This window comes from Eleutherodactylus coqui, chromosome 1 (assembly GCF_035609145.1).
Source record: "Eleutherodactylus coqui strain aEleCoq1 chromosome 1, aEleCoq1.hap1, whole genome shotgun sequence".
Taxonomy (NCBI): domain Eukaryota; kingdom Metazoa; phylum Chordata; class Amphibia; order Anura; family Eleutherodactylidae; genus Eleutherodactylus; species Eleutherodactylus coqui.
In genome coordinates, this window is record NC_089837.1 from 295,093,541 (window position 1) to 295,106,372 (window position 12,832).

Consider the following 12,832-nt stretch of genomic DNA (forward strand, 5'->3'; position numbering starts at 1 on the left):
AGAAATATATCTGCAAGGCTCGAACCAAGTCCAATTTTTGGAGAGCGGATTCCCTTGGGTATGTGGTGGAAGGATAAAAGGAAGGCAAGACGATGTCTTCGTTGGTGCGCAAGGCCAACACCACCTTAGGTAAGAAGGTAAATATTGCATGCCTAATACAGGAGGAAGTGCAGAGCTGGTTAGGATTAAAATCGATAAATTGCCGGGCCCAGATGGAATACACCCAGGGTTCTAAGGGAACTAAGTGACATGATAGCTAGACCGCTATTTCTTATATTTATGGACACTAGAGAGATCGGGGTTGCACCACTGGATTGGCGCATGGCGAATGTGGTTCCAATATACAAAAAAAGGGTCTAAAAGAGAGCCTGGTAACTATAGGCCGGTAAGTCTCACTTCAATAACTGGAAAAATATTGATGGGTTTATGAAAGACATCATCGTACAATACATCAAGGAAATATACGGATTACGTAAGTAATCCGTATATTTCCAGGTCGTTATCCCGACGGACCCATTTATAATGGAGCAATACCAAATTATAGGTGACTTTAGGGTGGGACTACTGCCTGGAGGACTTTCCGTCCATATCCCAGGTCTTTGTCCGACTGGTCGTTAACCCTATAATGTCTAACGAAAGTATGTAGACTAGACAAGGTGGCCGCTTTGCAAATCTGCTCGGCGGATGCCTGGCCTTTCTCTGCCCATGAGGAGGAGAGAGGTCGTGTGGAGTGGGCTCTGATTTTTTCCAGGGGATCAAGACCCCTAAGCTTTGTACGCCTCCTGGATGGCAGTCTTGATCCATCTCGCAATAGTACTTTTAGATGCTGTCTTTCCTTTGCCCGGCCCCTGAAATTGGACAAAGAGGTTATTATTTTTACGAAAAGAATGGGTAGCCTCTAAATATGTTAGAACAGCCCTTCTGACATCTAAGCTGTGGAACTCTCATTCTCTGTCGTTGCAGGGGTTTTGGCAAAAAGAGGGCAGGGTAATTGTTTGCTCTCTATGGAATTTGGACACTACTTTTGGAAGAAAAGCTGGGTCTAACTTAAATGTGATTCTATCATCTTGTATCAGCATGTGTGGTTCGACACAACATAAGGCTTGTAGTTCTCCTACTCTCCGGGCTGAGATTATGGCAACTATGAGAGAAACTTTTAGGTTAAGATGTTTCTGACAGAGCCGTTTGGTTTTTTGATCAAGAAGAGGGGGGAATAGAATCCGTCATCCCTTTTATGTTCGGGAACCTGCATAATAACTCCTAGGTCCTTCAGTTCCTGGATGCCCTTTAGCAGATTTTTCTGTTCTTGTGGGGACCCTGAGGAGGTTAGGAAGAATCTCTTAGGAGGTAAGGAGTTAAATTCGATTCGATACCCTGTTTCAACTACCTGAAGTACCCAGGGGTTGGATGTTATTCCCCACAACTGGACCAGGTATCGTGCTAGTCTACCCCCTATTGAGTCAGAAATGGGTTGAATTTCCTTACCCCGACCTCCTTTGGGGTATGACGATCTTCCCGTTTTCCCTTTCCCTCTGACTTCTGGAGGTGGCTGTCGTGTCCTCCTTGGAAATAATGGCTTCCTATAGGATTTCCTATCTGGAAGGGTCTTGTTTTTGTCTCCCACTTTCTGAAGTATCTTATCCAAGACGGGCCCGAACATATATTCACCTTGGAACGGAATGGCGCAGAGTTTATTTTCGGACGTTTCATCTGCTGACCATGATTTTAACCATAACGCTCTTCTTGCAGTATTACTGAGAACTGCGTTTTTTGCGCTGTATCTAACGGATTCTGCTGACGCGTCTGCTAGAAAAGCAGTGGCTATTTTCAAAAGGGGAAGACAGCTGGCTAAGTCTTCCCTGGGAGCCCGGTCTTTAATTGAGGTTTCCATTCTATTCAGCCATAAGACCATGGATCTGGCTACTGAAGTTGCCCCAATATTAGCTTTGACGGTAAAGGACGTCGCTTCCCAGGTCTTTCTCATTAGACCGTCGACCTTTTTGTCCATCGGTTCCGAGAGTTCAGATGCATCCTCAAAAGGTAGAAGAGTTTTCTTGGCCACCTTAGCGATCTGTATGTCGACCTTTGGGGTCTCTCTATACAGGCGGACATCTTCAGGAGCGAACCCCAACCGGTTCCTAATCTCTTTTGAGACGGATATTCTCTTCTCTGGTTCCTGCCATTTGTCCGCGATAATTTGTTGCAGGGTTTGATTAACAGGAAACATGGTTTTCCTCCTTGACCGAAGGCCCCCGAACATTTCGTCCTGGACTGTTCTGGGTGGGCGGTGATCTACGGTCTGCATAGTTTCCCTCACTGCTTTTATGTGGTGCCCTATGTCATCTGAGGAAAAATAGTAACAACGCCAGATCTTCTAGTTCTCCCTCTGATAGGAGTTCCAGAGACTCACCGGAGATAGAGCTCGCCGATTCCGCCTGCTTTCACCTTTTAGGGGCCCTTGAGGGACCAGGCTGAGGGTGAGAGAAGGACGCCATAGAGCCCTGCAATTCCTCTTTGATCATGCACCTGATGTCAGTTTTAAATGCCGCCCTTTCCTCCGCTAGGATCTTCCCAGTGCACTCTTCACATAGGGTTTTTTTGTAGTTATCCTCTAATCTTTTACTACAGATAACGCATTTTAGATTTTTTCCTGGGGTCCGCTTTAGGCTTTGGACCTTCCTTATCTAACGCATACAAGAAAATGGGGGAGAGGGGAAAAAGGGAACATATATGCATCCAATCAATCACAATGGCAGGTTTGCATGTTCCATTTTTTGGCATATAGCCACTCACGGTTTGTAGGGTATCTGTTTCTCCATCTCGTGCTAAGCTGTCACATGGAGACATGCTGAGGCACTTATGGCAGTTGCAGGATAACTTCTGTAGGAGTAGAGCCTGCTTTATGGAGAAGGTTTTGAATTTGGCACCATTTCCGGGTCTGTGCCAGTAGCCATGCCCCCAACGTTGTGCGCGTGACGTCACCACGCCGAATGACGTCACCGATATGCGCCCCAAGGACCAGGGAAGCCGCCGCTGCCGTTCCCCTGCCAGGAGGAACTACCCGATCGCGGCAGCCGGAAGGTCCTGACCCGCTCGAGGAGGCCTGCGCTGCTCAGCGACTCCATGGCGGCGCAGGTCGGAGATGCAGGGACTACTAGAGTATGCCGCCCCGACCTTTTCCCTCCAGGGGATCTTCGGCACTACGTGCCTCCGGTAAGTAGACCTCCCTGGAGCTTGCATCTGGCCACCGTAGGGACACGAAGACACTGAGGAATGGTGGAAGGGAGGTGCTTTTACGGGCTCTTCCTGTCCCTACCGAGGTCAGAGGGCAACCTCCATTGTAAATGGGGCCGTCGGGATGACGACCTGGAAAACAACAGTATAAGCCCTCATCAGCATGGGTTCATGAGGATGTCGATCATATCAGACTAATCTGATCAGCTTCTACAAGAAAGTAAGTTCTAGGCTGGACCTGGGAGAGTCTCTTGATCTTGTATATCTGGACTTCTCTAAAGCATTTGACACCGTGCCGCATAATAGGCTGATATATAAAATGAGACAGCTTGGATTGGGTGAAAACGTATGTAATTGGGTAAAGAACTGGCTCAGAGATAGAAAGCAGAGGGAGATAATAAATGGTTTGTAATCTGATTGGGCCACCGTTGCTAGTGGGGTGCCACAGGGTCCAGTTCTAGGCCCCATTCTGTTCAATATACCGTATATACCGGCGTATAAGGCGACGGGGCGTATAAGACGACCCCCCAACTGTCACCTTATACGCCGGTATTCAGTGGAGAAAAAAAAAATAAATTCATTACTCACCTCCCACGGCGTTCTGTCGCGCTCCGGCAGGATGTCGCTCGCTCCGGCAGGCTGTCGCTCGCTCCTCGTCCCCGGCGCAGCATAGCTTTCTGAATGCGGGGCTTGAGATCCCCGCTTCCAGAAAGCTAATACACACGCCGGCAGCCATGACATCATTGAATGGCTGTGATTGGCTAAGGCGCACGTGGCTTCAGCCAATCACATTATTCAATGACATCATTGAATGGGTGTGATTGCTAACACGTGCGCCTTCAGCCAATCACAGCCATTCAATGCTGTCATGGCTACCGGCGTGTGTATTAGCTTTCTGGAAGCGGGGATTTCAAGCCCCGCATTCAGAAAGCTATGCTGCCATGCTGCGCCGGGGACGAGGAGCGAGCGACAGCCTGCTGGAGCGAGCGACATCCTGCCGGAGCGCGACAGAACGCCGGGGGAGGTGAGTAATAAATTATTTTTTTTTACACTTTTTTTTTTTTGTATTACCGGCGTATAAGACGACCCCCGACTTCAGACCCGATTTTTCGGGGTTCAAAAGTCGTCTTATACGCCGGTATATACGGTATTTATCAATGACCTGATAGAGGGACTGCACAGTAAAAAAATCAATATTTGCAGATGATACAAAATTATACAAGACAATTAACACAACAGAGGACAATGTGCAGACACAAAAGGACCTAGATAAGTTGGGGCTTTGGTAGAAAAATGGTAAATAAAGTTCAATATTGATAAATGTAAGGTTATGCACATGGGCAGGAGAAACGGATGTCACCAATATACACTGAATGGGGTACTGCTAGGGAAAAGTGATATGGAAAAAGACCTGGAGGTACTAGTGGACTGTAGACTTAACTGGAGCAATCAATGCCAGTCAGCTGCTGCAAAAGCTAATAAAGTCCTGGGGTGCATTAAAAGAGGTATAGGGGCGAAGGACGAGAACATTATTCTTCCACTATATAAGGCACTTGTCAGGCCTCACATGGAATACTGTGTACAGTTCTGGACACCGGTACTCAGGAAAGATGTTGCAGTGCTTGAGGGGGTTCAAAGAAGGGCAACTAAATTAATAAACGAAATGACAGGACTGGAATACCAAGAGGCCATCAAAATTGGGATTATTTACCCTGGAGAAAAGACGGCCAAGGGGCGATCAAATAACTATGTATAAATACATGAGGGGACAATACAAGGATCTCTAACATGATCTGTTTATACCCAGGACTGCGACGGTAGCAAGAGGTCATCCTCTACGTCTAGAAGAAAGCAGGTTTCATCACGAACACAGAAAGGGATTCTTTACTGTAAGAACAGTGAGACTGTGGAACTCTGTCTGAGGACGTGGTGATGGCAAAATCGATAGAGGAATTTAAGAGGGGACTAGATGTCTTTCTAGAGCGTTATATTACAGGATATAGACATTAGGTGACCAGCAGCTTGTTGATCTCAAATGTTGATCCAGGGATTACCCTGGCTGTCATTATAGAGTCAGGAAGGATTTTTTCCTCCAATGAGCAAAATGGCTGCTTGGGGTTTTTTCCTTCCTCTGTACCAACAAGGGTTGGGGTTAAAATAGGCTGAACTAGATGGACATTGTCTTCATTCAGCCTAACATACTAGGTTACCTTGTCCTGATGGAAGACTTAACAGAGGTTTGGCCAATTAGGGCCGAACCCACCACCTGAAAGGAAGCTTTGGCAAGAGATTCCAATTTTGTGTCCCATATGTCCTTAAAAGGATGAGGCATCCACCTTATGCAAGATGGTATGTTTTGAAAAATGAGACACTGGAGAGGGGTCAACTTCAGGCGAAGATGACCATTTCCACTGTTGTTGGAGCACAGCTGGAATGCTGTTGAGTTACTTGCAGAGGAGCAAGGAGCTAGTCAGGTGCAATACTGGTCCCAGCACACCACAGCAAGACTGTGTATGCAGAAAGGAAAAAAAACAACAAGACCTAAGAGAAGGATCTGTGAAGAAAAGAGAAGATATAACGTGCCAAGAAGGGGATTGGGCGAAGAGGATCTGTGGACAGAAAGCTGGTCCCCAGACACACTAAGCCCTCATTGGTGGACGGGACAGTAAGCCTATCCATGCTTGCCCTACAGGAAGTGTGGCATGCTAGGCCGAAGCTGGGGCTTAAAGCAGGCCTGAGGCTTGGTAAGCTCTGCAGTCAGCTGCAGCAGTCCCCCCAACCTCCTGACCCAGAGTGGCTTAAGAGAAACACTGAAGATTGGTGGAGGGAGAGGTCAGCCTGCTATGGATACTAATGGCCCTTTTACACTGGACAATTCAGTGTAAAATTCAGATTCCCGCGCTCCTGTGGGCTATTGAACGATAACTGTCCTATGTAAAGTGTCATTAAGATGGGACGAGAGTCATCTAAATGACTGCAGGAGCACAGACATCACCGCTAAGGTTGTTAGGGCTTGTGCAGAGCATTTAGACAGAGAACACCTTTGGATCGATGGCTTCTCGCTCAGCACTTATCTCCTATGTGAAGTGCTGGACGTTGAGCATTTACACTGAGCAAGAAGTCAGCGATCCAGCAGTGTTTTTTATGCTGACTGAAAGTCAGCGATAAAGAGAAGTGAACAAAAGTAAACTTTTTTCTTGCATTTATACTGGACGATTATCGCTCAATTTTGTTCGTTTGAACAAATTGTAAGCGATAATCATCCCAAGTAAATAGCCCTTTAATGCATACAAGAATTGTTCAGAATTGTACAAGAATTGTTCAGTTTTTTGCATGCAAAAAACCTGAAGGACGAGTCGTTCAGTGTAAAAAGCAGTAGTTCACTCAAACAACTGTCTGCTTATTGTGAATGGTGGTGGGCCTGCTCCACCTCCATTCTGACAGATGCCAGTGATACTTGCTCTTGTGTAACAGTCATGGAGCGAGCATTACTGGGATGCTTATCGTTTGCCCAACAGCTCGGCCCGTCTAAAAGGACTGTAAGGTAACACTGGGTAGCTTGGTGCCTGCAGGAGGGATATAGCTAGAGGGAGGAGCTAACACTTATTCTACTTAGTGTCTGGCTCCTAGTGGCAGTAGCTATAACCATGGTCCTAAGGTGTGTTCCCCGATGCAATAGATGACAAATTATTTATTTTTAATAGCTGTCTTTATAAAGAGATGCTCATGTTTCATTGGCACGGTCACTATTTAATCATATGAATGTGCAATCATGTAGTGAAAAACAGTAGTAACAAGGAGTACTCACCTTTGATCTTCCCGTACAATAATCATTGCTCCTCCTTCACTCCCAGGCTTAATAAGGCTATATTGAGGCAAAGATGGAAGAGAGGAGTCCATGCCGCTCAGTTCTGACAGTGCGGACACTGCTGATTCTCTGTCTGACTTCTCTAAGAACCAAAGGAGGATATCCTGGCATGGAGAGCTGTGAAATTAACAATTTATGGATTGAATAATATACCATATACATTATATGGTATAGTGAACAGTGCCATTAAAAAATACGACTTGTCCCACAAAAAACAAGCCCTCAGACAACTGCATAAATGAGTTATGATTTTTTGAAAGTGGGGAGGAAAAAACATAAATGAATTAAAGAAAGAAAAAAAGGGCTGTGTTCTTAATTGGTTAATGGGAATGCGTTAATCCCCTGTGCATTGTGTATCTTACCGTATGTTGGATGCATTCTGCCTGGCAAAACAGTACAGGGAAAAGATGGCCAAGATGATTTGTCTACTGTAATTCAGTATGGCATCTGTGGGATCATTGCCCACAACAAACACCTGCAAATTACAACACAGACATTTAAAAACTGGAACCTCTTTACTGTGAGTTTATATGTTTTCTCTACTAGACTACATCACAGCCATCCGGAAATGAACTGATATCACATGTGCTTTTTTTCCAAGTTCATAGGGGCTTTAACTTCAATCAATCTCTGCCAGTTTATCAACATTTGATAGTACAGGTCAATGGCTGGATTACATATTTCCCTATCATCTCAACACCTCTTCAGAGTTCTTGGCTTGTTTTGCCAACTCACCACCTGTATCAACAACCACAAACATACACGCAGAATTGAATTCTTCAAGGTCATAATTAATGTGGACATAGATCTGGGTGGGCAAGTGGCCCTGTAATTTAACCCTTTGCAATCCAATTTTGGATTCAGGGTTTCCTAGGGGACTTTCTATTTTTGCCATTATACAATGGCGCCATCTGCTGGCTAGAGCCAGTACTGCGGTATGTGACATGCTGGAGAGGCCCCCGACAATAGAGCAGCCAGTAATCTACAGTAAGAATACCCTGCCGGATGTCTTCCGACATCAGAGCTGTACAGCCTTCAAACAGAATGTCTTTAGACGTCAGACAGTGGATTGGAAAGGGTTAATACACAGATTATAAGCAAAGTAATAGACTTAACATACAATTCAGAAAAAAACTCTAAAAAGGTATGTGTAATGGTGGCTGACCACTCACCTTAACAATGTCCTCGACACACTGCGACAATACAGGTTCAGATATCAAGGTCTCTCCAGGGATTGGACACTTCTCTTAAAAGAGTTTAAACAAAGACAGAAAAAAACCTTTAAATCCAGATATATCACTGTACATTTAAATAGCTGGACACCCACTTCCCATATGTCCTAACTGGGCATATGGATGTAAAAGGGGCAGACTATTCAGAACCACCCTATTAATTATTGAAAGCAGAAAGACAGTGGAAAGCTCACTAGAAAAAGCTGTCAATCACTCTGTTTGGTCTGGGAAGCAAGGCTGAAAGGCTTCTCTATGAGTCCTCTATAAATTAGCAAAGAACTTTTTGTAGTTAGGAATATATATTATGTAGGAAACAGGTTAACAGAACTCTTTGACATTTTTTATAGTAGGAGATCCTCTCTTTGGGTGCATTCACATGTCGCAGAATTGCTGTGGATTTTGTTGCATATCTGCAGCAGATTTCAACCCTTCAGTTTGAATTCAATTGAAAGGCTGAAATCTGCTGCAGATCTGCACTAAAATCCGTGACAAAATCCACGATGTGTGAATGCACCCTTTCCATGTCTGCTTGCTGCAAGTAAGATGATCAAGCTGCATGTGATACGGACACTGTGTAAGGTAGAGACCACGGTTACAGGGAACCTGTTACCTCCCTGTTCGGGTAGCTAACAGGGAGCCATGGAATATTTTTTCATACTCACCCACTCCCCAGTTCCTGAGCTGTCAGTGTCACCCGCCGCAAAAAAATCTGACTCTTTTCAGTTTGCTGTGCATGCACTCTCACATACAAGTCTATGGGAGAGTGCAAGCACAGTAATCTGTGAAAAGTCAGATTTCTATGCGTCGCACAATCTTCAGCAGGGACCAGATAGCATGTGAGTATAAAAATACATTACCCAGCTCCCTGTCACCTCCCCGAACAACGCCATGATTTAGGTTTCCTTGAAACATAAAACATGTAATTGTGAAACCAATGATTCATAAGTCTCCAAGAATAGGAAAACCACTTGTGCACTTCATTCTTATGCATTTTTGCTACATGCTGTGTTGCATAAGACTAGATTCAAATACAGCAATCATCCAGTTTGACTGAAAAGGTCCCACCTGCTTCTGCCGTGGTACAATGCAGTAAGGGTTTTAGCATGGGTAGAATTAAATAGGTCTCTGACAGCTGAGGCTGGTCCCGTCCCATCTTCAGAAAAGTTTCAGTGGCAACTCTTTGAAACTGTCGAGCTGTCAAACTGTTCTGGATGTGCAGCAAGTCTAGGATCTATGGAAAACAGAGAAGGTAAGTCGCCAACTAGCATTGTAAGTGTTCCTTTAACACAGGGAAATCCGCACCAAAAACTATGTTAGAATTTGTAGTCCACTACATGGACTCTGATGTGGATTCACAGTAAACTTCACAGCTTCAACTGAAAATATGCAGTCTTCTGCAGATCTATGCCAAAATCTGCAAATCGTGGAATAACGACCCCCACAATGACAGGCAGAGCGGGACACAGGAGTCTCAGTACAGAGACCTCCCACTGATCAACAAGGTATCCCCTATCCTATGGATAGGAAATAGCTTGCATTGTGGTTATAACACCATTAACCCCTTAATGACAGCCCCACTGCCTTTTTACGTCCTAGCTAAGTGGGCTTTAATCCTCAAGGACGTAAAAAAACATGCTTCCTCTGAGAATTTAAAGCCCTGTGGGCTGAGGACGTGACAGCACCATGCTGTCAGTTCCTGGGGTTAGCCGACATCCTGGAGCTGTCATGGGGGGCCACGGCGAGCATTCCCCGGTCATGCGATAGGCATTATCCAATGGATAGCACTGATCGCATTAAAGTAAATAAAAAGTGGGGAAAAGTTAGACTTTCAGCTCACCTCATGGATAGCATCCATGAGAGGTGCTGAAGCTACTCGCCCCCGTCCTCTGTGATGTCCCGTGACGATCTGGTCCCAAAAGGACCTCCGTCCGTCTTCTGTGCATGCGCGCCAAAGGAAAAATGGTGATGCATGCGCAAAAGACCGGATAGTCACGAGGCATTTAAAATCTCCTGCAGGAGATTTCACTGGGGACAGCGGTGACTGGTCCCCAGGCCCGTGATAGCTGGTATCTAAATGGATAATAGCGATCACGAAAAAGTAAAAAAAAGGTAAAATAAAGTTAAAGTTTTACCTCACCTTACGGATCAGATCCATTAGGGGAGGTGAAAATACTCAACCCCGTCCTCCGGGATGTCCCGCGGAGATATGGTCCTTCCAGGACCTTACGGCGCCTTTTGTAAATGCACGCCCAACGATTCCGTGCACAGAAGGGCTCGCGCCACGGGAGATTTAAAATCCCTCTGCTCCCGGCCAGCATGTGTAGCTGGGAACAGAGAGATATCACTGGGGACTGCTGTATGCGGTTCCCAGTCACGTGATCGCCGTTATCCAATGGGCAATGGCGATCATGTAAAAGTTAAAAACAGTTGAACTTCAATGCTCCTTTCGGTTTGAGCCCCGTTGCACATACAGATATAAGATTAGGGCCACAATGGGTATGTTTCTGAACACAGGACAAACAGGGGTATCCATTTTGGGGTGTAAATCCTCATTTTCATGTGCACTATAGAATAAAAAAAAGTCTTTAAAATGACATATTTGCAAAAATATGAAATTTTATTTTTTCTCATCCAAATTGCATTAATTCCTAAAAAAAACTGTGGAGTCAAAATACTCATGACACCACTCAGTGAATACACTAAGGGGTGTAGTTTTTAAAATGGGGTCATTTGTAGGGGTATCTATCATTCTGACACCTATGAGCCTTTGCAATCTTGGCTTGGTGCAGGAAAACAAAGTGTTCCTTAAAATGTTGATAATAAATGTTAAATTTGTACATCTCCTAAATGGTTAAAAAAACAAAAGTTTTTCAAATGTGCGTCCAGAATAAACAGATGGAAATATATCTTATCAAAAATTTGTACAGTATGTTTGCACATATTTGAGATATTACAGTTGAAAAGGTGAAAAAAATAACATTTTTTTCCAAAAGGTTCCCAAATATAATAAATATACAAATATTCTATTGGTCTATTTTTACCGCCTAAATGAAGTACAATATGTGGCGAAAAAACAATGTCTGAATTACTTGGATGTGCAAAACCTTTACAGAGTTATTCTATGTTAAAGTGACATATGTCAGATTTCCAAAATTTGGCTCCGTCACTAAGGGGTCAAGGCCAAGAAAGAAAATGCATAGCATCCCCAATCTACTCTTTATTAGACGTCTAACATTCAGTAAATTCTTACCTGCGGACATACTTTACGGTAATACATCTCCATACTGATTGACTGCTGAGGACATGATGCCAGGACTCTTGCTATAGCATCACACTTCTTCCAGTTGCTGGCAGCAGCTTCAGCCTCACGGCCCCCCGTAACACCAGCTGTAAAATAAGAAATCACACTTTCCATTATGTAATAAATCCTGTATTCAAGAAAAAGCAAAAAAAAACCTAAAACAAGTTATTTCTTCATTGGGATAAAAGGAAAAAAAAAGTCTCCTGGAAAACTGCCAGCAGAAGAGAGGTACAAGAGAACCACAGAACTTATTTTTCTATCAACATAGCCATACAAGGGCTGTTTTTTTTAGCAGGATAAGTTGTATTTTCCAATACATATTTTATAATGTATTGAGAAAACTTTAAAGGGGCTGTCCAAGATAGTTTTACTTCTAAAAAATAGACACCCTTTTTTAAAAAAATAACATTTTTTTTGAGATCTCACCATGAAATCCTTTTCTCATCAAGTTCATTAGGTGCACAGTTACTTTGTTTTCCCTTAGGTCAGTGGTTCTCAATCTTTTTCAGCCTAGCGCCCCCTTTAGGTATTGGGATGGTAGCCAGCATCCTACAAGCCTTACTAGTTTAAACCAAGTCAAAGTTTACCTTGTCTACAAAGTTAAAAGTACAAATTAAAATACTAAATACTTTTATGGCAAGTTCGATAGTGTTTAACAGATTAGCATTAATTGTGAAAACACGTCTCTAAAAATTACCAAAGAAGTATTTTAGTCAGCTAAATATTTAAAAACAGGTTAATTGTGGATACAATAATAAATAGGTTTTATTGCAGAAGATAATTTTTTGGGGAAGCAAGCAATAATACCATCCTTAATTATCATTCGATAAAAACATACAACGCATAAAGAACATGCAAGATACACCTTAATCCTTAATGGTCAGAAGACTAATTAAAAGGCAAGAACAATGAATTTAGACTAATAATAATAATATTGTTTGCCACAATCCCACAATCAATCAATCTGTGTCATTAATGGCTGCCTTGGGCCTGATGAGCGGATGCCAATTTCGCGATATCTGGTTCTAATTTCGTCAACCGCAGTCTCAAGCCACCTTTTACACATATCTGAAGTTTGTTTCTCGCTTTTGTCAGGAGCTGCTGGACTGCGCTGAAGCCCCTCTCCACTAAGTACGTAGATGGAAAAGCTAACATGAACAACTTAACTTCCTGCCACAGGATAGGTTAGGAATTCTT

At 43.8% G+C, this 12,832-nt stretch overlaps 1 protein-coding gene across 1 annotated transcript in view; it reads right to left on the reverse strand.

Annotated features, from left to right (window-relative positions):
* The window catches only part of TANGO6 (transport and golgi organization 6 homolog), a 46,866-nt gene that overhangs the window by 15,089 nt on the left and 18,945 nt on the right, over positions 1-12,832 (reverse strand). Inside the window, exons 5-9 of the mRNA XM_066573382.1 lie at positions 11,585-11,721; positions 9,400-9,565; positions 8,275-8,348; positions 7,465-7,577; positions 7,043-7,219 (exon numbers count right to left, since the gene is read on the reverse strand). Of these exons, the coding sequence (XP_066429479.1) occupies positions 7,043-7,219; positions 7,465-7,577; positions 8,275-8,348; positions 9,400-9,565; positions 11,585-11,721 (667 nt within the window). The remainder of the gene's footprint in view (positions 1-7,042; positions 7,220-7,464; positions 7,578-8,274; positions 8,349-9,399; positions 9,566-11,584; positions 11,722-12,832) is intronic.